At 35.5% G+C, this 27,233-nt stretch overlaps 1 protein-coding gene across 4 annotated transcripts in view; it reads right to left on the bottom strand.

Moving 5' to 3' along the window:
• LEMD3 (LEM domain containing 3) overlaps positions 1-27,233 on the bottom strand; it is a 72,869-nt gene that overhangs the window by 33,084 nt on the left and 12,552 nt on the right. For all 4 annotated transcript variants that reach the window (XR_012038902.1, XR_012038903.1, XM_072843136.1 and 1 more), the window contains exons 2-4: positions 11,596-11,633; positions 7,686-7,752; positions 5,439-5,506 (exon numbers count right to left, since the gene is read on the bottom strand). Coding sequence is in view for 2 of the 4 variants with exons in the window: in XM_072843136.1 (XP_072699237.1) it covers positions 5,439-5,506; positions 7,686-7,752; positions 11,596-11,633 (173 nt within the window). In the remaining 2 variants the exon portion in view is untranslated. The remainder of the gene's footprint in view (positions 1-5,438; positions 5,507-7,685; positions 7,753-11,595; positions 11,634-27,233) is intronic.

Genomic DNA, 27,233 nt, shown 5'->3' with positions numbered 1-27,233 from the left:
TAGCAGTGATTAGCAATCCAAGCTAGGCCATAAAAGCCTATCCAACCTCATAATTTGGCACCTTGCAGCTATTTTCTTTCCTAGCATTTTCTTCACAAATCATAAGCGTATTGTGTTGAAGTTTCAAAAGGTTTTGAAAATGAACTAGAAAATGAACCACCATTAATTACACTGTTTAGTTGGAAAGTTATCATACAAAGCTTCTACCGTTTAACATAAAAAGTTTCGGTCTCTTCATGAAAATTTAATGCTATGTGTTTCCTAAATGTTCCACCAGAGGGACCTCTTAACTTTTCACAAATCAAAACAAGCTTGCATTCTCAAAAATGATCAATGTGGAAAAAAAAAAATGAAAATTTCAAGAAAACATTGGCAGAGTTAGAAAAAGGGTGTTTAAATCACTTAAGTTAATCATCATGCTTATTTAAATTTCCTTTGAAAGAGAAAGTAGAAGAAATAAGAATGGAATGTGAAGCATCAAATTCAAGAATTCAAAAAAATTTTGCTGGGGCTTACTTATTCACTCATTTTACTCCACCAAGCATTTACTTATATTGTGCTTAAAATGCAATGGAAATTGGGGGAAAATCAGCTTACACTCATAGGAGTTCTGTGCATCCTTTGGCCCATCTACTGCTGAATCCAAAAACTTAATTGTGCTGCTGGTGAAACCATAGTACAAATACATGAAATGTATGACAGACCTCTCTCCAGAAGCAGAGAGCCTACAATATATGTATTATCATGGGTTTTTGACACCAGCTTTGTAGTGAGGTTCTTCCATATTTACACTAGAACTTGGGTAAAATAAAATAAGCAATTTTGACTAGACTGTGCTAAATGGCCATTCCAAATTAGAAAGTAATCTGGCAATATATATATCAAAAGCATTAACAAAAGCTCATGCTCCTTAACAAGTAGTTTCTAGAACTATTTCCTAAGGAAACAATCAGAAAGTCATATACTATATATGCAAAGATTAGAGTGCTTTCATAGTACTGACAAACCACAAACCAATACGACACAATACAATCATACAAAGGAATATTATCCAGTGCTAAAAAGAGCAGTTTTCAAAAACCTGAACAATGACATCAGAAAATTCTCATAATTTTAAGGAAAAAACATATATAAATACTTGTAATATGAAATATTTCTAATTTATGATGTATAGTGATACTAATTGTAGGAATGAAAATGTTAAGAAAAGACTACAGAAAAATTAATCAAAAATGAGTGGTTACCTTCAGGCGGTGAATCTGAAATGTTTTTCTCTTTTCTTTTCCATTAGTTAAATCATGAGCGTAAGTTAATGTTATATATATTGAAAAAATAAACATTATTAAAAGTAGTACTTAAGGGACGCCTGAGTGGTAGCTCAGCGGTTGAGCGTTTGCCTTTGGCTCAGGTCATGATCCTGGGGTCCTGGGATTGAGTCCTGCATCGGGCTCCCCACAGGGAGCCCACTTCTCCCTCTGCCTATGTCTCTGCCCCCGCCTCTCTCTCTCTGTCTCTCATGAACAAATAAAATCTTTAAAACCAAAAAACAAAATAACTTCACTTAACTAATTAAAACTGGACCTATCAGAAATCTTTTGTAAAAACTTGGCTTAGAAATTATATTGAATTAAAAAAAAAAAGTAAAACCCAATCTAAAAGTAAAACCTAATCTAAAACATAAAATAATTCCAGGGACATTAATCTCAATTTTTTTAAACCCAATTACAGGCAGTTTCCAATTCAACTCCTGCAAGGATATGTCCAATAACTACTCTATTGCCAATCTTTAGTAGAAATAATCTCTCATCTCTTACTGCTGCCTGGCTTAGATTCTGACTTGTCCCAACCCTGGCTCTGTGTCCCTTCTTTTTACTTTATCTTATTGATGACCCATAGGGGCAATCAAATGGGGGTGGTGGTGTATCATCCTTCCATAGGAACCCCTGCCTCTTCCTCAGCTCCAGTATAACTACTAATCAAACCTTATCCCTTCCCTTTAGTCCTTTAAATAGAGTACTCAGGAGCTTTTAAGAGTCTCGAGGTTCTTCTGAAGTGTAAATTAATCCTGTTTCAGGAATTTATGACCAACCATAACACATATCTGTGCCATTACCTAAGATATTTAACTGAAAGAGAGAGGAAGAGGAAGAGGAAGAGGAGAGAAGAGAAAGCAGGAAGGAAGCACTGGTTGGGATCAGTTTTTCCTACTGCTAGAAATAAAGACATGTGTAACTATCTCATAAAGAACTATTGCTTTGAATTCCCACATGCTATGCCCTCTTTCAGGAATACTTTATTCTATGATCTCTGTAGCCTACTCAATCCAATTCCTTCTTTGCTCCCACCCCCACAATCCATTTAGCAATTCTTCCATCCCCATAATCAAAACTCCTCCTAATTTAAGATCTTTTTGGATCCCGATTCTTTACCTATCCAATCTTTTAGCTATTATACTCTGTACAATTTGTCTGTCATCACTGTTCTTATCTAGGTCAAAACTGAAACTGAAGATGAGAACCAGGAAGGGTGAGAAGACAAATCCTGTAGCATGGTATTAGAAACTCTCTCCAGAGTGACTCGGATTTAATTAACTAAGAAACACAGAAAAAAAGCAAAATTTACTAGGAAACTACCCTAACCATCAGGCACTGAGCACTTAAGTCTCCCAATCACTCTGACAAGAATTAAGTCCACTTTCATACTAAGAAACAGGTACAGAAAAGTGAAAGAACTTTACCAAGACACACAGCTTCTATATAGCCAGAATGTGAATCCACATCTAAATCTCCAAGATATTATTATATTGTCTTAACATCTTCTGGATATCTATATTAAGTAGATTAAGTTAATCTAAATTACGTTAAAAACAGTCCATATTTCTCTTTTTTAACAAGCATGTCATGGGAAACTATTCACAACTTTGCTGAAACCCTTAGAATTATACTATATTCTAAATAAAAAAAAAAGTGAGGCGGTGACATCAACAAGATGACAGAATAGGAAGCCCTAGACCATCCTTTCCCTATACAGACACAAATTCAACAATACACAGACCAATTCCCTTTGTAAGAAATCCAGAAACTAGTTAAAAAGGGCTCCTATAACCCAAGCAAGTGTGAAACAAGCAGCATGGCAGCCAGTAGGAAAATTAGTCGCACTCGCTCACCAGAGCCTCACCCTATGGCACAACATGCGCAACCAGAAGAAAATTCCCAACTCCTGGCTTCTCCTTCAAGAGGCAAAGAAAAGACTGAAACCTAATTCTAATGTTCAGAATTTCTGAGGGCTACCAGAGGTCTGGTTTCTGTCTTGCCTGAATCTAAGCACTGATAGCTTGGAGACAACGGAGAACAAAGATGATCTGAACTCGCCACTGCCCTTCTCCACAGCTTGATGAAGAACGAGCAGGAGAAAAACCCCAAACTCCTGGCTTCTCCCTGAGGAAAGAAAGAGTTGGAACATGTGTCCAATATCCCAAGTTCTCAGGGAGCTGCCAAAGGGGCTGGCTTCTGTATCATGTCTCAGAGCACTGAGGAGACCTGACTCAGTCTAAACACCTGGGAGTTGCTGAGAACAAAAAAAGAGCAGGACAGCTTGCAGCTGCTCCAGGGGGACCCACAGTACAGCAAACAGACACCAGAGGGAGCAAGAGATTACAATATCTTGACAAAAGAAACCTGGAAAACCTTTTTAGTTGATAATTTGCACCCACAAATCCAGAGAAGATGCATCCACAGAAAAGGTTTGAGAGCACCCCAGAATCTCTATTTGAGCTCATGGGTAAAGGTCTTCCTCTGCACAAAGGCAATCTCTAAAGGCTGGGAAATATGGCTGTGTCTTCAAATGCACAGATCCCGACAAAGTACTAAGGTACATGATGGAAACAGTAACACTAGGCCCAACTAAAGGAACAAATTAATCTCCAAAAACTGACCCTAAAGGAACAAAGGTATAGGAGTTACCTGACAAAAATTTCAAAATAAGTGTCAGCCCAAGAAAACAACACACAAATTAAATTAGAATATCAATAAAGTGAGAAAAAATTAAAAAGAATAAATTTTGGAGCTGAAGAATAACTGAATTAAAAAATTCACTAGATGGGCAGAAAATTTCCCAAATCCAGGGAAAGAAATGGACATTCAGATTCCAGAAGCCCAAAAGCTTTTAATGGGATACAGCAAAAGCAGTACTACGAGGGAAGTTTATAGTGACAAACAGCTACATTAAAAAAGCTCTCAAATAAACCACCTTAAGGAACTAGAGAAAGAACTATGCCCAATTAGGAGGAAATATTAAAGATTAGAGTAAAAATAAATAAAACAGAGAATAGGAAAAAAAAACAGCTGGTTTGTTTTTTTTAAAAGATAAGCAAAACTGACAAAGCCTCAAAAGAAAAAGAAAACTCAAAATCAGAAAGAAAAGATATCAAGTCAGATGTCACAGAAATACAAAGGATCATAAGAGATTATTATGAACAATTAGTTGCCAACAAATTGGGATAACCTAGAGAAAAAAACAGATAAATTCCTAGAAACATATAACCTACCAAGACTGAATCACAAAGAAATAGAAACTCTGAACAGACCTGTAACTGGTTAGGAGCCTGAATCAGTAATCAAAAACTTCTCAAACAAGAAGAGCCCAGGACTTGATGGCTTCACTGGGGAATTCTACCAAACATTACCAATCCTTCTCAACTTCTGCCAAAAAACTGAAGAGAACACTTTTTCGCACTTATTTTATGAGAGCAACATTATTCTGATGCCAAGCCAAACAGAAACGCTATAAGAAATACAAATCAATGTCCTTGATGAATACAGATGCTAAAAATCCTCAACAAAATGCTAGCAAATGAATCTGACAGCATACTAAGAGGATCATACACCATGACCAAGTAGGATTTACTCCTGGAATTCAAGGATGGTCCAATATACAAAAAAAAAAAAAAAAGTCAGTGGGATACACATGAAGGATAAAAATCACATGCTCATCTCAGATGCAAAAAAAGCATTTGACAAAATCAATACCTCTTCATGATTAAAAACACTCAACAAAGTAAGAATAGAAGCAAATCACCTCAATATAATAAAGGTCACATGGGGGTGGGGGGGCGGGGGGGCGGCGGGGCGTGTGGCACCTGAGTGGCTCAGTCGGTTAAGCATCTGCCTTCTGCTCAGGTCATGATCCCAGGGTCCTGGGATTGAGCCCTGCATCGGACTGCCTGCTGAGTGGGTAAGTGGGGAATCTGTTTCTGTTTCTCCTCCTTCTCCCTCTCCCTCTCCCCACTGCTCACGCATGCTCACATTACACCAAACAACAGGCCCAAGCTTCTAACAGTACAATTAAAGAAATCAAATGCGTGGTACTTTTGTACAAGTTGTAATAATTTATATAAACTTTAAGAATATAGCTACCAAAATTCTAATTGTACTGCTTACTTTTAAATATGCAGCTGCCTCTTGGACAGAAAGTGTTCTCTGACTAGAACTGCCACATTCATGATCTCCTGGAAAGATTAGCATATTATTAATTTTGAATCAGTACTATGTTAAAGAGAAGAAAACAAACATGATTAATCAAAATATATTCAAATTACACAATTATAGGTCATATTATAATCAATAAAGAAGATAAACACTATTAAATTTCCTATAAAAATCCAGTAGGTAATATAAACAATTATCTTTACATAAACCACAATCTTTAAATGCATTTCTAAATAGTCCAGATAGGAACATGTCTTCTATTTCCAACTAAATCATTGGCCAGGGTAGGAACAATGTCACACTGATGCCTATCCACAGATCTTGGGACAAAGAAGGCCCTCCACAGATTTACTGTTTTTCAAGGGGGGAAATTCATTGTGGTAACTTACACATCTATTACTAAAGCTAATAATTCAAAAAGGTTCAAATTAAAATGTACATTCTGAATATAAAGACAGTGTTAAGCCTATCTTTAGCAAGGTATTTGCCTGCTTTAAAAATTATCATAACACAGATCAACAGGGAAATTAGAAACTTTTAGTTATGACCTGATTTCTGCAAAGAACACAGTACATACAAAACTACCTTTCTTATAACACCTTTCTTTTCCCTTATAACAATTTATAAGAGAATCCAAAGCCTTATCTTTCAGGCTATCTGTGGTTATTAAAGATCAATTTCCTCATATTGAACTTGAATTGCAAGTTCTTCCTGCTCTATTTCTCTTCATGATTTTTTTAAAAACCATTTTTTTTAACATGAAAGTATAATAAAGTAACTCCTTGGCAAACCTTTCTATTATAAAAAAGTAGCCATATTCCTATTTATGAGACTTGTGCAAGTAGTCAGATTTTAATGGTCACAGTCATAAAAAAGGAAGAAATATCTATTAAACAACTAAGTCTTCAAATTTTATGATGCATCCTCCAAGATTCAGTTTCCACAGATCTACAGCAGAGGTCAGCAAACCTCGGCCCATAGCCAAATCTGCCCTGCCACTGATTCTTATACATGAAGTTTTACTGGAACACAGCCATACTCATTCATTTATGTATTATCTGTGGCTGCTGTCATGCTATAATGGCAGAATTTAGTACCTCTGACAAAGTCCAGCAAACAAAGCCCCAAAAACTTACTATCTGGCCCCTTCACACGAAAAAGTTTGCTGACCCCTGCTCTAGAAGGAATCTTTATCTTTAAAAGCACCCCAATTATGCTGATCTAGCACACTGCATAAAACAAGGCTGTAGAGACAGCTGTAGAAGCCTGTGGTAGCCAAAGAGTATATACTTAACCTATTTCTGGGTACTACATACAGCATACCAAATAAATGTCATTAGCTTGCCGTATATGAATATGACAGCCAGTTAGTTAATGCAAAGAAGGCTTTTAGTGATATACACAAAATTATGAGCATTAAAAAAAAAAAAAAAAAAAGGCCAGAGTTAGAGTTAAGGGCATCGCCCTGCAAAAAAAAAAAAAAAAAAAAAAAAAAGACTGATATGAGGATGGGAAACTATAAGGATCCTAAATGTCTCCAATCAACCAAAGAACTTTCATATTTACCTTGTACCAGAATCTTATGTCTACAAAAAGATCTGCTACATAAAAAAGTTTAGAAAACTACACTTTTTCTTTTCTGTAACTTCTTTAACAAGAAGCAAATCCAAAGTCTCTTCTTTTAGATTATATGTGAAATAAGAATAACTAAAAAAAAGCTAAGGTAATAAGCAGATAAGCTGCTACTACAGCTTACAGATGCTAAAAGACTTTAGTAAGAGCAGAATATAAGGAAAAAATTCTAAAATATATTACCTTTATCCTAGGAAATGATACCTAATCAATGGAAAATCTATACTTTTATATTTAATCTAGAGTTTTAATTCATTGCTTACCCAATTCAATTGATATCTAGCTTTCAAAATTTTTTACTATTAATACAATAAACAAATTGGATTGACTTTAGAATTATATAATATAGATTTCATCTAATACATATGGACAGGCAGGAAAAAGGCCTTGATTAAATATATCTATAAAAATAAAAACTACTCTGTACAGGTAACAAAAATTTCCAGAGAGAAAATTCACAAACATAACACTAGTCTTGGGAAAAACTATTTCTGCTGATATAGAATGCTACATATACAAATTAATTTTCAAAACATTTTTAGACACTATGAATGTTAAAACAATTACCTGCAAGCTGTGCCAATCGATCATGAAGCTTGTATAAAGTGTTCATCATAAGATTTTTCTTACTTTCCTAAAATTAAAAGAAATGATAAAATATCCAATTCAAAAACATATACCAAATAATAATCTTTCAAAAAACAGTAAATAACTTAAAATCATGGAAGCTACATAATCCAAAAGACAAATTCACATTTAAACAATGGCTACCTTAATTTTTTTTAAAAAGCCTTAATCTAAAAATCTAAATCATCACTCTAAACATTTTACTTTCTTGAGGACTGATTGGGAAATTGGCACTCAGGTTAGTGCTTAAAAAAAAAAAAAAGAAGAAGAAAAAAAGTCTCCTGTACAACAAACTCCCCCAACCACCAAAGCAATGCTCCCAATCCTCCTTTACACAATGCACACTTATATATATTGTTCTTATGAGACTTCAAGGCTGCCCTTCATGTTTTGTCTTAATCTGATTCAACCACACAATAAGGAAATGAATACTGACACTTTGATAATCAACCTCTCCTTGACCCCCAAAGCGGTCCTGTATAAATTTATGAACCATTAAAGCAAAACAAACACTTTATAAGTATTTAGTAATAGAAGTTAAGAACTATTCTCAGCAAAGCAAGAGGCCTAGTAAACAAGGTGGTTCCTATTCTCAAGGGTAAAAAACATACTTAAGTGCTAAAGCTGCAAACAAAGTATAACGGAAATACAGAAGAAAGAGGGAAGGGAAGATCCATTTATAGAAGAAAGAATATTTAAGTTGGGCTTCCCAGGAAGAACAGAATTGACTAGAATTCTAGTCAGAAGAAAAAGCATGAGCAAAGGCATAAAGGCACTGGTTATATGTTTCTTACATAACCAACAGCCTGCTTTGATTTAGTACAACACTGATAAAATAGTTTGGAATCAACTGCTAGGGACCAAGACAAAGAGTTTGACTTCATTCTAAAAATTTAGGAGGAGAAAAATAAAACAGACTTGTGCGCCAGGAATAGTACTCTGAATATATGAAAGAAAACCAGAGAGAAGATCATTTCAATGTCTAAGGACCTTGCCAAGTAAATGAAGGCAACGAGACCCACAATTTCAGAGCAATCACAATGAAGAAGGACCCACACAGCAATGGGAGAATGTAAGTCAGGAAAAGGGGTAAGCTTATCACGCTGTTTGGAATAAGTTCATGATTCAAGAGGGGGCTGTATCTTTATTTCCTTTCTTCCTGATGTGTCAAAGAAAACAGTAATACTGGAAAAATAGGACCAGGATATAAAAAGCTAGGAAAGTAACATTTATATGTCTAATGACATGCAACCTCATACAATTATTTTCATGCTGTATTTTCAGGGACAGAGACAAGTGTACATGCTATGAGTGGCACGTGTTTGTCAATGCAGCAATTAACTGCTTATGCTAGGAAGAAGGAAACTCATTAAAGTTTCTACCCTACCACGAGAGTCCCTGGTTTTATGGAAGATGGTTGATAGAGATCAAGTGACATTCCCCCTTGCCTTCCAGCCCTTAGCTTTGGCTCAACTCTATCTCAAGCAGATTCTGAGTCAAGCTAGACCTTATCTCTGTATATGCTTAAAACTCCAAACTTCAAGAATCAGACATCAAAAAATAACTGCTGGGGCTGAAAGCCAGGATTGTGAAACCTATGCATTTGTGATATGTTAAACCACAAAACTATTTTTAATAAATACATTCAATATAATAGAATGAGAAAGAGTTCTAATGATATGCATAACTTGTGGACTTGATACTTCATACTTGTGGACTTGATACATACAGGCAAATCTGATTAAGCTTTGGGATTAAAGTACCTAATAGTTTTGAAGTTTGTCTCCTCCCTTATCTGGAAAAGAGACCGATTTCCTTTTCTTTCATATGTCCTGATCACGCCCAATCCCATTCCCCTTTTAAAAACAAAACTAGGGGCAGCCTGGATGGCTAAGTGGTTTAGCGCAGCCTTCTGCCCAGGGCCTGATCCTGGAGACCGGGATTGAGCCACGTTGGGCTCCCTGCATGGAGCCTGCTTCTCCTCCTGCCTGTGTCTCTGTGTTTCTCTCTGTCTCTCATGAATGAATGAATGAATGAATGAATGAATGAATGAATAATAAATAAATAAATAAATAAATAAATCTTTAAAAAAATAAAAAAAAATTTTTTATTAAGAAAAAAATCCAAAAATTGGACACCTGTGCTCTGTGATTACATCTCTAATGAACACCAGAGGCCTGAGAATAAACTTCATCTTTTGATTCATAGATATTAACACTGGAACAGATAAGTAGAAGAAATAACAAAATCTTATCAGATGCAACTGAATCCATAAGACAACATACATACATACCAGTACATTATATAGAGAATTTAAGCACCCAAAAAGCTAAACTATAACTTTTTCAAAAATTATTTTTCCAATGGCAATTTATTCAAAATGATATATATTACAATGATCTCAAGTGCATGATCAACTAAATTACGATCTAACTAGTTTTTATGTAATATGTTATTAATATGAACAAATCAATCTTGAAGAAGAAAAAGAAAGGCTTTGGTTCAACTATCTTTAGCACCAATATGCTAAACTAGAAATCAATCTGAAAAACATATAAATCAAATTTTAAAGTTCTATTCTTATAGAAACTTATACTGATTTATAGCTTCATTACAGTCTTTTTCCATTCTGACTGCTTTTCCAATTGTCTCCTAACATTCAGCTTGAAAGGTGTCTCATGCTGGCTTTCCTAATCACCCTGAAAACAAATTTAAAGATCTACAAATAAACCATACTTAAACTAAGCTTTCAAGTAATCTTTCATTAAACAGAAATGCTTTTATACTGTAATTTGAAATAGCTATCCTCCAACTGTCTCTTTTGGTAAGGTCCAACTTTTCTTTTAGTAACCCATATCATTCTCTGAAGCAAAGAGAGTTCTTGGGTTCTTGGGTGGGTAAAAATCAGACTTTAGGGAAACTCTCCCAAATTCTCTCATATGTTGTCACCTTTAAATAGTTCCCCCTTCTATTCTCAGCCAATTTTCTCAAGACAATTTTCAGTTGTTTGTATCAAGTCTCTCATTAAATGTGCAGTGAGTATATGGTACGGATTTAAATGATAATGCCAATAGCAGCATTATACTTAATATCATAACTGACAAAATAAACCTTTTTAAAAACAAATATCACAATATTACTAAAAATGGTCATTACAAAGTCCCTCTCTAACAATCTTAAGTAATATTCTATAGATTTGATTACATATTATTACATATCCTTTAAGCACAACCAATTTTTATATATAGGTCTATATTACTGTCAATTCCTATAGTAAATTAATAACTAATTGTGCATTATAATATGAGCTCAAATACCTTAATCTTTGAAGTCCCTATAATGAAGGTAAGTGAAAAATATTTTCATGTAAGATTTAGGTTGAAATTAGTATTACAGATCCTTGAAAAGAAAAGGAATCATAAATAGGTAGCCTAACAATCATGTTTCTTTCTAAATCCTTTGCCTTCCTGATGATTAAATAGGCATGCTTATGAACAAAAGATCCAGAGAGACAAGATGATGGCAAAGAGGACAAAAATTGTCAGAATATCCAGCAACTTATTAAACAGGCATACCTCTAAGGGTTAAGACTTGATCTCCAGCTAACATGCCAATACCATTTCACTTGGCAGTTGGCTTTTACCCTAAAGTGATAAACAACTCAGCTCTTAGGAGAAAATCTGTTTCAGATTTAATCATATTATCGTTAAAGAATATTCAAAGTAAGAAAATGTACTGTTTCAATTTAAGAGAACTTTTAAAATGAGCATTTTTTTAGTCGACAGTCTTCCTAATACTTTTAGCATATAAAACAGGAGACAAAATATCAGTATTATGATCTTCTACTTACTTGTATTTTTCCAAATGTTTCATCAAAGGGTTTTTTTACTATCAAGAAAGAAAAAAAGACAACTATTAGCATCATTTGAGAATGAGAATTAGAATCCCCTAAACAAGCCCCCTGAAATGCCAGCATGTACTCTGCCATAACTGAATGTAAACAAGCAAACAAAATGTAAACAAACTGATGATAATAAAGGTAAGGGTAGTAATTTTTGTGACTCACTATATTTACCATTCTTACCTTGAATCTGTGGTTTTCTCTGTAATAAATGAGAGCAGTGAGTTCAAGTCCCAGTTCCATCACTTACTAGTTAACATGACCATGAACTGCTTAGCTACTCTAAGTGGTAGTTTACTTTCCTATAAAGAAAGGCTGTAACAATGATACCTAATTTATATAGTTGTTGAGAAGATTAAATGAGATTAATTATATACAATGCTCCGCTTAATGTCAAGCACTTAATACATGTTACCTATTACTGTTACTAACTATATTGCTTCCACCAAACTTGGTTTCTACTCAAAATATAGATCAACAGCAGTTACTACTTAAGGAAATTTACCAGATGCTTTTTAAAACTAAACAATTCTTTCAAAATTCTGACTTCTAATGATTAAAAAACAAAACAAAACAAAAAAAAAACAAAAAACTTCCTACTGCTTGCTAACATCTGGAAAAGTGGCAAGAAACAAATATACAGATAAAGTAGCTAAGAACTGTCTCAATATTAAATAATTTCGTATTGCCAATATCTATTATAAAAAGGATTTAGCACTTTTCATCCAACCTCCCCTCATACATCTCCCCTAAAAAAAATGCAAACAAGTTTACAGTAAATATGTAGTATCTCTAATGGTTACTATTTAGAATCTTCTCTTTATCATCTATTTGAAAATTACATGCAAAACATTCAGAGCTTTCAGATACCTGGATCTCTATAATCCAGTTCCCAACTAAGACTAACTGAGCCTACAAAGTAGTTCACACTGACCAGGTTTCCTTTCTGAGGTGCTTTTCTATTTTTATTTAAGAAAACAGGAAGTCCCATAGGAACTAGGAACTGCCTGATTCTAAGAAAGTTCATGTGTGAGATCAGTTTAACAAGGTACAAAAAAAAAGCAAAGAAAAATGTATCCTGTGATTATCTAAAGGGATTTTGCTAATGGGTTTTTAGACAGTTTTCTAGAGTAACAGTGTTTTAATCTGGAAAAGAAAAATGTTTGAATGACAGATCAAAAGTACTCATTAGGGGACTAGGAAAAAGAAAACACAGCTTAAAGATTAAATAAAATGTTATGAATCACAACATGCTTGTACCAAAAAGATACTTTTAAATAACACTGATTTTTATTAATGTAAATTTGAAGAATTTAAAGTAAAGCTGTATAGCTGTATTGCCAAAAAAAGTCTTGTCAATCGACTTAAGAAAAGCCATGGTAGCCTTACTTTTTTGACCATATACAAAATCATTTTTTGTCAAGATTATTAAAATGGAAAGCTAATTCTTCAAGTATCTCTGTAGAAGTATTACCTAAGACTGTGGGTGTTCTCCCACTAGACCGTCCTACTGTGAATTTCTCATGACAGGGACCACGTGTCACTCATGTTTGTGTGATAAGAGCCAGGCATAGTACTGTGCATACAGTTAGTGCTCAGAAGTTCTGGTTGTGCTATCTAGGTTAGACTCACCCTTCTTTTTTCTACCCTGTTAACACTGCAGAAGGCTGAGAAGGGTAATTCTGAAGCAACTGGGAAGAGGAGCGGATAACAAAGCTATAGAGCAGAACGATAATTCTGTTGAAAGAACTGCTCTCTGCCCTTTGTATCCTTCTAGATTCCTGCCTCTTGTCTAAATGGGCTGAGATACCTGATAGTGTATCTTAAAAGCCAACAATATACTTTCCATCCTACATACCTTATGCTTAAAAAATTTCTCCCCAATCTCCTATGACAACCACCATTTTCACAGCATAACTAACTGGCTATTAAAAAAAAAAATCACAAAAAAGAGGACACTCATTAAAAAGGACATAACAAAGTTGAAAGACTTGTGAGTTTCAAAATATTTGAATACATCAAATGTATAATGTAGATTTTCATGGCAATACTATGCAAATAATTGATTTCATTCTGTGGACTATACCTAAGCACTTGTCTTCAAAGTCTTTTGTTCGTAGTATTATAAAGTTTTTTGCTTGTTGATTTGTTTCCTCATTCAGCATTGCACTTTTTCTTTTTAGGGTAAAATATCTTCCTTCATTAAGAGCAGTATCAGTTCATAAATACTACGATTCATATTTATAAATTAGCTTCATATTGTGTTGTGAAAGCCTTCTAGCTGTTGTTTGTTTGGCATATTGTCACATATATACTGATAGACATTCCAAAGTTTATGGGAAAATGGGTTCAAATCTCTGCACCACTGTATAGATCATGATGAGGGCTGGTTAAGATTTAGATAATAGAAAAATGGGACTACTGGGTCAATGGAGAAATGAAACTAAACTCTCAGTTTGATGAAACCAAATCGTCAGCCAATTATTTATCTTTTATGGCAAAATTACATCATCAAAATGCTTGCAGCAAAGATGCTTGTAGCAAAACTACCTAGAACCACAAGTGTCACCTATTAAATTAACAGACCTATTAAGTTAACAAGAAGTAAAAGGTAGTGTTGAAATTAAGTTTTACAAAGGAAACTCAACCCAAAACAGTAATTATTAAAAAACAAAAGCCCCCAATTCTAAAAGCAGCTTTTTTTAAAAGACTTTTTTAAATTTTTAAGTAATCTCTACACCCAAAATAGGGCTTAAACTCACGACCCTGAGTTCAAGAGTCTTACGCTGTACCGACTAAGCCAGCCATGTACCCCTAAAAAAAAGCATCTTTATACATCTAACTTTTCTTCCCCCAAATCACCTCAGTATTTCTAACACTACAACTACAGGTCAGTATCTTTTATTCATCCAAATTATCTACAATATTTACTTTTTTAAGATGTTATTTACTTATTCATGAGGGACACACAGAGAGAGGGAGAGACATAGGTAGAGGGAGAAGCAGGCTCCCTACAGTGAGCATGATGCAGGATTCAATCCCAGGACCCTGGGATCATGACCTGAGCCAAATGTAGACACTCAACCACAGAGCGTTGATAGGCACCCAGGTGCCTCTACCAACAATATATAATGGAAACAACACATATTGCCACCCCTAGTGAAAATATTACTCCTCCCCACCCCCACCCCCGGCAGCCACCAATTCGGCATTTACAGAAAAGAAACCATATTCCAAAAGCATCGCACAGCAAACAAGTGCCACCTCATTTACAAGCCTCTTTTCTAGGCATGTAAATTATGTTCTTATCCCTTATCCTAAAGCAATGATAATGCCACATGGATATTTCAAACTTTCCTCTTCCATCCCTTAATCAGCACAACCTTGAAGCCATTTGAGACCAAGTACCGTCCTCCTTTATATCCTACATCCCCAATAGCTTCTCTCAGCTGTTTTTTCCTCAAATTCTCCTGGTGTCACCATTTCTCCTTCAATTTTCTTGTTCAGATTATTTCAAACCTCAAATATACCAAACTTTCCTTTGTAAATGTCCTTAAAATTTTGACTTCTCTAAACTACCCTAATGACTGTAAAAATCAAATTCCTAATTACATTTCTTTAATTATACTACTAGATCCCTCAAAATCTTCCAATGATTTCCCAACAAATTTTGCTTCAAGGAAGTAATTCTAACCTTGTGATATTCTCCTATATACATAGACACATTGTTGACTCTCATTCTCCAAACTTCTCTTTCACATCAATTTGAAAAACGTTAATAGTTTTACCAATCCAGTTAACTTTTTTCATTCTCTTACACTGAGATCAAATTCATTAACCATTACGAATGCCCAGATAAAAAGGAAAACCTGAAGTGTATCAATCTATAAATGTATTCACAAATATATGTTTAATTTTGGTCAAATAAATTGGTATTTTCCTCAGAAAGGGTCCATTTTGGTCACTCAAGGTGGCAGTAAAAAGAAAAGCCTGGGGACACCTGGGTGGCTCAGCAGTTGAGCGTGTCTTCAGCTCAGATGGTGATCCAGGGATCGAGTCCCACATCGGGCTCCCCGCAGGGAGCCTGCTTCTCCCTCTGCCTGTGTCTCTGCCTCTTTCTGTGTCTCTCATGAATAAGTGAATAAAATCTTTAAAAAAAAGAAAAAAAAGGCAGAAAAGTCTGTGATGCCCAAAGTTCTTTCACAACTCAAAAAGAAACAGGTTTTTTTATTTAATAATTATTTATTGACTACTTTGTGTGAGGCACTGGAAATGTGACTTAAATAAAATTTTACAAACCCTTGCCCTCAAAGCACTTATGTTAGAGTAGACAATGTACAAATACATTTTAAAAATATATAGTATGGCAAATGGTTCTAAGTGCTTTCGAGGTAAAACAGCAGGGAAGGTGCTTGACTTGATTGACAGTGAGGGAGGAAAGTTGTATTAAGATGGTCGGAGAAGGCCATACCTCTCTGCGTTTGAATAGAAACCTGGAGGAGGGATCCCTGGGTGGCGCAGCGGTTTGGCGCCTGCCTTTGGCCCGGGGCGTGATCCTGGAGACCCAGGATCAAGTCCCACATCAGGCTCCCTGCATGGAGCCTGCTTCTCCCTCTGCCTATGTCTCTGCCTCTCTCTCTCTCTCTCTATCATAAATAAATAAAAATTTTAAAAAATTAAAAAAAAAAAAAAAAAAAGGAAACCTGGAGGAGCACAGACAGGAAACAAGCCATGCGGGTACCTGAAGCAAGAGGTTTACAGACAGGAAGAACACGAAGTGTACAGGCTTTGAAGGGGCAGCATGCTTGCCATAGTATTCCTGGAAAGGTAACACACTAGGGGCCAGACAGCAAGAAATGAAGTCAAACCGGTGAGATTACTTAAGGGAGTCCGTTAAGTACAGATAACGAAGGACCTTGGAAATTCTCACGTATCACTCTGAGCAAGAAAGAAATCTCACAGATTCATTTTATTCAGCTTATGCTTTACAAAGAAAAGCACATATAATAAGGGTCGGAGCCACCCTCTCAATTAAGTTTAAGAATCCTAAGCATTTAGAAAATAAATGATCTTCACGACTCGGGAAAACTGAGGAAACAGCACATTCAGGGTGCTTTCCTCCAGCTTTCTCCTGACCCACAGAGTCAGCTTCAGTCAGCCTTGACATTTTCACGTTCTGGATACTTGAAACTATCATCAGTTATCAAGCACTATACAAAAACATTCTGCCAGGAAGAACCGAATAGACATTTTTCTAAACACACACAAATAACCAAGAGGAACATGAAAAGGTGCTCAACATCACTAATCATCAGGCATATGCAAATTAAGTCACAGTGAGATATCACTTCACACCTGTTAGAATGGCTACCTTCAAAAAGATGAGGTAACAAGTATTGGTGAAGGTATGGAGAAAAGGGAATTTTTGTGCACTGCTGGTGGGTCGTAAACTGATGCAGCCACTTAGGAAAACAGTATGCAGGTTCCCCCCAAAAATTAAAAAAAGAACTATCATATGATCCAGCTAATCTCACTTCTGGGTATATATAACCAAAGGAAATGAAATCTTGAAGAGATATCTGCACCCCCGTGTTCACTACAGCACTCTTCACAACAGCCAAAACATGGAAACAACCTAACTGTCCATCAACAATTGATGTATAAAGAAGATACACACACACACACACACACACACACACACACAGGAATATTATTCAGCCACGAGAAAGAAGGAAATCATGCCACCTGTGACATGGCTGGATCTTCAGGGCATTATGCTAAGCCAAAGTCTGACAGAGAAAGACAAATACTATATGATATCACTTATACGTGGAATCTAAAAAAGCCAAGCCCCAGAAAGAATAAAGTGGTGGTTACCATGGCCTGGGCAGTGGGAAAAACATGGAACCACCAGTCAAAGGATATGTTTCCAGTTCTAAGATTAACAAGTTCTGAGGATCTAATGTATAGCATGGTGATTATAGCTAATAATACTGCAAGTTGCTAAGAGAGATCTTAAAAGTTCTCAACACACCAAGAAGGTAGTAATTATGTGAAAAGATGGAGCGGTTAACTAATGCTATATGGTGGTAATCGTTTTTGCAATCCATAAATATATCAAATCAACACACTGTACACCTTAAACTCACACACTGTTGTATGTCAATTATATTTCAATAAAGCCAAAAAAAAAAAAATGTCTGCCAGGGAAGACACTGAGGCTTCCATCTTTCTGGTCTTCTTCAAGCCTGAAAGTTTCTCCTCCTCCTTCATTCTGCCTTCAAGGTCCTGCATGCAGCTCGGCTACAGTCATGAAGGATGCTTAACCACTGCAGCTCATTGTGACCTTCCCCTTCTCAGAAACGCTATGTATTTGTCAGTATTTTTGCTAACTTACATTATAATTTAACTATTTGCTGTTTGTTTCCTCCCCTCAAAGACTGCAGAATCCCTATCTCAATGCCTTGCAGATATTTGATGCTAAATATATACTACACGAATAGCAGCTTAAAAGCATACTGCAACCTCCTAGGATAACAGTTTTACCAATGCCATAATCCTGAATACAACTTTTTCTTTTGAATAAAAAAGAAATTATATTTATTAAACTCGTGGCAGATTCCAAGAATACTGATGCCACATACTCAGGAGGTGACTTTCACCACTATTTGAAAGCAGGGATTACTCTCATTTTTACAGACAAAAAAACCAGAGGCATGATGAGGTTAAGATGCCTCCTTGCAGTAAACACAGTTTTAAAAGCTGGGATTCAAAAATAAAATAAAATAAAAAAAAAATAAAAGCTGGGATTCAAACCTACAGCTGACTCCAAAGCCTACACTCTTTTCATTATATAAAAAACAACTACAATAAAGAAAATATTTGTTCTATTTAGTTTAAGGAAAGCATTCTTCTCTAGAACTTTCAGATACAGAATTATTAAACTTTAATATCCTTATGACATAATGCACGAAAAATGCCCAAAATGGGGAATGAGGAAAAGACACTGCTGTTGGAGAATACACTGTTATCTCCTAGATAAGGGAAACTCTTCAAAACCAAGTACTCTACTGGGTGTTGTATGTTGGCAAATCGAACTCCAAAAAATATACAAAAAAAAAAAAAAAAAACCCAAAAAAACAAAACCAAGTTCTCTAATTGCAGTCCAGGCAAAAATTTTCTGAGATATATCAAAACATAAAGTGACCAGCAGGGGCAGCATTAGTAACTCCCCTTCTCTCTGCTGCCATGGCACTTTGTTCGTACGACTACTATAAAATTTATCAGAGGGTATCGGTTTTAATAAAAAAGTCGTAATTTTCTGATTTGGTACTATACCACATCTAAACAACAATTTGGCTTCATCTTCCAACAAAAGATATTCACAAACATTTATCAAGTGCCTACTATGTGCCAGATAAAGATTAGTTGCAGGAGATTAAAAATAAAAATATATAAGCCCTGTTCTCAAGAAGTTCAGTCTGCAGAGCAGTAACTGCTGACATGCACTTTCAAAGTCAGTCTCTCATAATTTTAAAACTCTGTGACCTTAAGGCTAGGTTTTAGTCTTTGGAAACTTCAAGTCATCTAAAACATAGTTAAATTCAGCAACCTAAATGACCAATTATCTCTGAGTTGTACCTTTTTGTAAACAAGACATTCAAGTTCTCAAATCCCATCTTCTAGCTTTAGTGGTTTAAACGAGCATAATTATATGTGAAGAAATGGGGAGTAGGGGGCAAATGTTTCCAACAGCTGCAGAACACTGCACCTGTGTGTGTGGAAACACTTCTGCATTTCACCACCAGCCAGACTGATCTAAAAATGGACAGGGTGAACAAGGGCGCACATTCTTTTGCGACATAGCCCACCGCCCATTTGTCCTCTGAAAGTTCTCCAATTGTTCCATAGTTCTATTAAATATACAGTCATTCTAAAAGATAGGAACAGTTTGCATCAAATATATTTAATAAATTACTATGAATACTGATCAGCAATCAAAGTTTTGACAAAAACTGGCTACTATGAAACTTGTTTAAAGTAAACCCTTGTACTACCTTTGCTCTCATAAATAACCTTTCCATCTTAACCCACCTATCTATCTGGATTTACAGAGGTACAGACCTAGATGGGGATAGCAAGTGAAGAAAGGAAGGAGGGCAAAACCTCAAAAGCTTCTCCACTTCTCAGATCCTATAGGGCTCTAAACTTTTCACTTGTCCTGTTTTAAGAAAGGCAACAATGTGTGCTACTTCCAAAAAAGCTATTCTTAATTTAGAACATACACCGTGATTTCATAAAATCAAAGGGACTTTAAATGTGGATATCAAAGTACTAAGAATATAATAAAATCTGAAATAATGTGCCTAAGAAAATAAAAGATCAAGACTTCTAATTAAGTTGGCAATAGCCTTATTATTTGGTTGGTTCTTATTCTTCATCTCTGTATGAAAAAGATCAAGTATAGTCTCTTTCAACCTCATCATCACTTGAAAATCTCACATTTGCTCACCATAAAAATGAAGATTCCATGGGGGAAAAATAACAGACTGTAATGGAGATTTCTGTCTTTATTCAAGCACCAATTTCACATTATAATTGCACCCCAAGTTTGGGATCTCTGTAACAAAAGCTGTAAGAAAAGATTTCTAACCAACAAGTATTTACAGAGCATATTCTATAAACCATGTCATGAGAACACAGTGCTTACGGACTAATGGAGATAAACGAGCTGTTATGATATATAATATAATCAATACTGTCTTCAGAAAGCGTAAATAATTTCTGCCTAAAATACTTTCAGGCCTTAAAAACACTTTCAAGAGTTATAAAATGGAGTGGCCTACTGGAAAACGCAACAATGATGAACTTCATCTTTGAAGAAAATGATGAGTAAAAAAACCTCACAAAAGACTATTCTATGAATCCACTTATATGAAGTTTTAGAACAATCAAAACTAACCTATGGTGAAAAAAATCAGAATAGTGATGAGTACTGATGTGGCACAAGGAAACTTTTGGAGGTGAAGGCAATGGTCTGTATCTGTAGGGATTTAGGTTGCACAGCTAGATGCGTTGGTCAAAACTCATTTGACTGTAAAGATTGGTACATCTGACTGCATGTAAATTTTACCGAAATAAAAACACCCCTCACTCCAGTTAATAATATGTACGACATATGTAAAGTATCCTAATGTCTTCAAGTTATTCTGAAATATTTTTTTAAAAAGACAGAATGATGAATGGACAGAGTGATGGATAAGATATATAATAAAGCAAGTGCAGGGATCCCTGGGTGGCGCAGCGGTTTAGCGCCTGCCTTTGGCCCAGGGCACGATCCTGGAGACCCGGGATCGAATCCCACGTCGGGCTCCCGGCGCATGGAGCCTGCTTCTCCCTCTGCCTATGTCTCTGCCTCTCTCTCTCTCTCTGTGACTATCATAAATAAATAAAAATTAAAAAAAAAAAAAAAAGCAAGTGCAGAAAATGTTAACTGTAGAGTCTAGATGTGGATATGTGGATGTTTATAGCACAATTCTTTCAATTTTCCATTTGAAATTTTTCATTATAAAATACTGGGAGAGAAAAACTATTAAAACAATATTTGTTGTTGATGAGAAAATCCTATCAGAGAAATGGTTATATATATCTCTTCACTACCTAAATCACTACTTAGGGTAAAAACCCTAATTTTAAATATTGTACAAGAAAAAAATTTTCTTCCTTTCAATTCAGTCTAAATTCTTAACAAATCAAAAACTTGAAAGAGAAAATTTCCTCTTCCTTTGCAAAAATACTAAAAAAGTTAACTGTAATGTGTTTTTTTGGTTTTGCTTTATTATAGAAAGACCTAGCTGACACAGTCTTATTTATCAAAATTAATATATAATTTACATTTACAAATAAAATGTTATTTAAGATTTCATTTATTTACAAATAAAATTTTAAGTTACCTTTCTTACTCAAATAATGTCAGAAACTTGGCATATAAAAAATAGCTATAGAGCTGGTATCTAGTAAATGTTTCATAAATATTCAAAATTATTTTCTAACATGATTCACAATTGAGTTGGGAGGTAATTCACCTACTAGTGATTTTATAAGACTCACTCACTTGATTTACCTAAGATAAATTTACTACTAAATTTGAAAGCTAAATGACTAGGAATCAAGAAAATATCAAAATACTACACGTTTAAGATACTTTAATGCTAGTCTAATTCTTTCCAAAGTGAACTGTTCTCTTAATAGACCATCCCTAACTCAAGATTTGACAGAATTATCGATTACTGAATCTGACTAGTAACTAAAATTGAAGTTCCCATTCAAAAAAAAAAAAAATGCTTAATCCAAGAGAAGACTTCTATACTTTAAGAAAATTCCAGGGACACCTGGGTTTCTCAGTGGTTGAGTGTCTGCCTTCAGCTTGGGGCATGATCCCAACATTCCAGGACATTCCAGGATCGAGTCCGCCATCGCAGGGAGCCTGCTTCTCGCTCGGCCTCTGCCTCTCTCTGTGTCTCTCTCAAGAATAATAAATAAAATCTTTAAAAAAAAAGAAAGAAAATTCCAAAACTTACTCTAAGACAAAATATAAAGTCAACAATGAATCTAATCTCTGCCCACCTCAAAGACAAAATATAAAGTTAATAATGAAAACTTGCCCACCCTCAACCCACTCCCACACACACACGCAACCTACTAAGTCGTAGTGGCTCAAAACTTCAGAGGGAAACAATTAGGCTGCCATTTCCATCTAATTTTGTCAGCTAAAGACACTCCTGTAGATTACCAATGCTGACAGGGAAGGTAGTATAACACATTCAAATAAACACAAAGCAGTATATCTACTTAAATTACAGGAGCCTCATCCTACTACACTGTTCAAGGTCCAAAAGTCTGAGTTATCTGCTTTTTCAGGACTTTCACAGATCTCTTATTAAAAACCATTTTTGCACAGATGCCAATTAAAGAATTATGCTACTGCATGTGACAAGTGAATAGAAAAATAACAGCAAGTCAACCCACAAAGGTTAGATACAAACTTATAAATAATACCAAGCATCTGTGCAACAGATAACTTGGCACCCAAACAAATTCATGCTAATGCAATACTCTAATTTATTAAACTTGGTGACAGCTCACTGTATTAAGAGATTTTAAACATTAACTGTTACACACTAGAGACTGTCTATGACACTTCCTCAAGGTTTACACTGCCAAGAATACAAGTGGAATTGTATTATAACAAGGTCTGTTCTGAAAGAATATTGCTAAGTGAGAATTTGGAGATCCAAAAGAGCTCTGTGATACACAGTACAACCTATCTCCAGTTCAATGCAATAAAGCAACATGCATTTCCCATACAATTAAACATAAGAGGTCTTCTACTAAATAACACTCTCAATCACAATGCACTGTGTTTAACATTGTAAGTGACTAAAGATAATTAACTTTTTGTCACACATGGGCAATATGCAGATAAGAAAACTGGAGAGAAAAATTACAGTGCAGTGATAAGATGAATAGTACTAAAAAAGATATATATATATAAATGATAGTTCACATTCCATTTTTTTTAAAGATTTTATGTATTTATTTATTCATGAGAGACACACAGAGAGAGGCAGAGACACAGGCAGAGGGAGAAGCAGGCTCCCCATGGGGAGCCCGATGTGGGACTTGATCCCAGGACCCCAGGATCATGACCTGAGCCAAAGGCAGACACTCAACCACTGAACCACCCAGACGTCCCTCATTTCATTTTTCTAATGCGGATAAGAAGTATAGCTCTGTTAAAAGGGAAAATGACATATTTGTATAAACGAGACTGAAGTATGATCAAAACAAAAATTCAAAGTGAATTTGGAGCTAAAAAGGAAATCCCCATCATTGGCTTTACGACCAACGTGCTTAAAAATTACATCTTGACTTTTAGCTCTGGAAAAAAACAAACAGAAATGAAAAGTCACTTGGGACATAGAGGTATTTAAGTATGTCATCATTAGGTCAAAAACAGAACCACTGGAAAAAAAAAAAAAAACAGAACCACTGGATAAAAAAATTCAAAGTAGTTACAACAAAAAGTCTAAAAAGACTTTTTTTGTTGGTTGTAATATATAGAACTTTAAGAATAAAACTCATGCTTCCACATGAACAGTGGACAGAAGATACCACATACACTGGAATCACATCAGATTTTCACCTAACATCTAAGTTCTTAGATGAAGAACAAGTATCTCTTCACACCGAAAGGCAGCGGGGTAAAATGGGAGGAAAAAAAAAATCACTGGAGCAAGGAATGCTAGCTCCAACATTTATGACTTGCAATCTTGGGCATTCTAGAAACTTAATGTAAAATGGGATGTTTTCTGACTATGCACAGAGATACTGAGTGGGGTGGGCAGGAGATTAATAAATCTTTTTCTTCTTTTCTCATCCCCAACATGAAATAAAAAACAAATGGTACTCAGTTTACAAACATCATAGTATACCACTACTCCATTCCTCATTTGTCTCTGCCGTGGAGCTACTGGAAAGAAAAGACAGAGTCCTTAGGAAATCTGTTGAGTTAGGAAGATATGAAATGGAAGACCCCAAAGCAAAGCTCCCTGCCAAAAATTTTTTAAATGCCTGAATTTTTCAGTAATTGCCAAAATTTTCATTTACCAGAGACAGAATCCGAATTAATAAAGATCTTGTATTTAAAATAAAATCACCTCAAGATTAGAGTTTTTACTAGTTGTTAAGTTAGCCAGTCATTTGAACTTTACAACTGATCCCTTGACATTCATCACGAATGTCTTAAAAACAAATTCTGAAGTCCAACCAGTATATTTTCCTTACAGCATGCTTTAAAAGCAATGGTTCTCCATTTTAAGTAAAAAGACCTCTTCGTTTTTATCAAGACATTCTGATCCCCCAATAGTATTTTTAGTATTCACTATGAAGAAAACATGACAAAATGCTACCATGAATTTTTATATTCTAACCACAGATTGTATTGATATACAGATGCAAACAATACACAATATGAGAGGAGCAAAACAAGTGTTAGGTCCTCAAACACTTTGTAATGGGTATAGCTCCCAAATGTTCTCAGCCTATAAGTACTGACATAAATTCTAAATTAAGAACTGTAGGCAACCCAACTACTACACATACACAGATAAAGGATGATTTAGAGAGGCAGAGCTAAGCTGATTCCATATTGGCTCAATCCTCACTAAAGATAATCACACAATCAAATTTTATCACAAAATCATATGATCTTTATTATCACAATTCTACAATATTGCAAATTTAATCAGATGGCTTTTCCTAACATTTGGCTCAAAGTAGCTGAACTGAGGGAATAAAGGGAGTTGAAGTTTGATAAAGGAGAGGGTATGTAAATGAGGAACACAGTATAGTACAATAGTTAAGAGGATGAGCTTTCAAGACATACTGCTCGGGTTCAACCAACAACATAATTCAATTAACTCCCTTCTCTTACCTATAACCTTGGACAAAGTAATTACCCTAATCCTCCATCACAGCGTCCTCACTTGCAGAAAGTTAAAAATGCTTAAGAAGACTAAATGTTTACACTTGCCAAGCACCCAATGAATGGGCCTACTCTTTTATTACAGGGCATTATGCTGAGTGAAATAAGTCACAAAAAGACAAACACTGTATGTTCTCACTTATATGTGGACTCTAAAAAAACCAAACTCATAGCTATAAACAATATACTGGTGGTTGTCAGACACAGGGATGGGGTGGGGGTGGGGTGTAAAATAGGTAAAGGTTAAGGGTGCCTGCGTGACTCAGTTAACTGTCCAACTCAGCTCAGGATCAGGAGATCAAGTGCTGGGTGTGGAGCCTGCTTAAGATTCTCTCTCACCCTCTCCCTCTGCCCTTTCCCAATTCCAAAAAAAAAAAAATAGGTAAAGGTAGTCAAAAGGTACAAACTCCCAGTTACAAGAATAAGTCCTGAGGATGTAACATACAGTACGGTGACTATAGTAACTTCACTGTACTGTATATATTTGAAAGTTGCCAAGACAGTAGATCTTAAAACTTCTCATTATAAGGAAAAAAAAACCTTTATGTGTGGCAATGGATGTTAACTAAATTTACTGTGGTAATCATTTTGTGATATATACATCAAATCATTAACCTGTACAGCTAAAACTAATATATAATGCTATAGAACGATTATCTGTCAACTTTTTTTTTTTAAAGATTTTATTTATTTATAATAGATAGAGAAAGAGAGAGAGAGAGGCAGAGACACAGGCAGAGGGAGAAGCAGGCTCCATGCCGGGAGCCTGATGCGGGACTCGATCCCGGGACTCCAGGATCGCGCCCTGGGCCAAAGGCAGGCGCCAAACCGCTGAGCCACCCAGGGATCCCCGATTATCTGTCAATTTAAAAAAATAAAGATTTGAAGTATTAAGCACTTAGATGTTTGGCCAAGATTATAGCAAAGCAGCAGGAAGCTTAGGCCTGTATAAGAACAGGAACTAAAAGATGAAAAAGTACAACAGATGTTGGCAAAGATGTGAAGAAAGGAGAATTCTCTTACAGTGTTGGTGGGAATGCAGGCTTGTGCAGCCACTCTGGAATGGAGGTTTCTCAAAAAGTTGAAAGTAGAGCTACCCTACAACCCACCAATTGCACTAATAGGTATTCACCCCAAAGATACAAATGTAGTGATACAAAGGGGAACCTGCACTCCAATACTTACAGCAGCAATGTCCACAATAGCCCAACTGTGAAAAGAGCCCAGATGTCTACTGACAGATAAATGAAAAAAGAAAATGTGGTACACATAACACAAACACACTAGAATATCACTCAGCCATCAAAAAAAAAGAAAAGAAAAGAAAAGAAAAAAGAAGAAAAGAAAAGAAAAGAAAAGAAAAGAAAAGAAAAGAAAAGAAAAGAAAAGAAAAGAAAAGAAATCCTACCATTTGCAATGGAACTAGATAGAGGATATTATGCTAAGCAAAATAAGTCTATCAGAGAAAGACAATTTATATGATCTCACTCATGTGGTATTTAAGAGACAAAACAGAGGATGATAGGGGAGGGGTGGGAAAAATAAAACAAGACAAAAACACAGAGGGAGATAAACCATAAGAGACTCTTAATCATAGGAAACAAACTGAGGGTTGCTGGAGGGGAGGGGGTTGAGGGGACGGGTAACTGGGTGATGGACCTTAAGGAAGGCACGTGATATAATGAGCATGGGGTGTTACAAAAGACTGATGAATCACTGACCTCTACCTCTGAAACTAATAACACATTATATGTCAATTAACTGAATTTAAATTGTTAAAAAATTAAATTAAAAAAAAAGATGAAAAGAAAACATAAAGGGTCAAAAATAAATTGGCTTCCTCATCCAACTCTCACAGAACACGAGCCACTGCACTGAGGACCCAAAAGTTAAACCAATGCTATCTCAGGGCTAAAATAGGATACAATTTTAAGTAAACTTCTATGGCTAGCCTGGGAGCTTAAGCTTAAAAAACAGTGTAGTTGAACACTTCCAAGTTCAAACAACTATCTCACACAGCGACATGGAAGACAACCCACTC

Source organism: Canis lupus, chromosome 11 (genome assembly GCF_048164855.1).
Source record: "Canis lupus baileyi chromosome 11, mCanLup2.hap1, whole genome shotgun sequence".
In the NCBI taxonomy this organism is placed as follows: Eukaryota; Metazoa; Chordata; class Mammalia; order Carnivora; family Canidae; genus Canis; species Canis lupus.
Note: the sequence above shows the minus strand (reverse complement) of the source record. Positions and strands in the feature narration are given on the sequence as shown.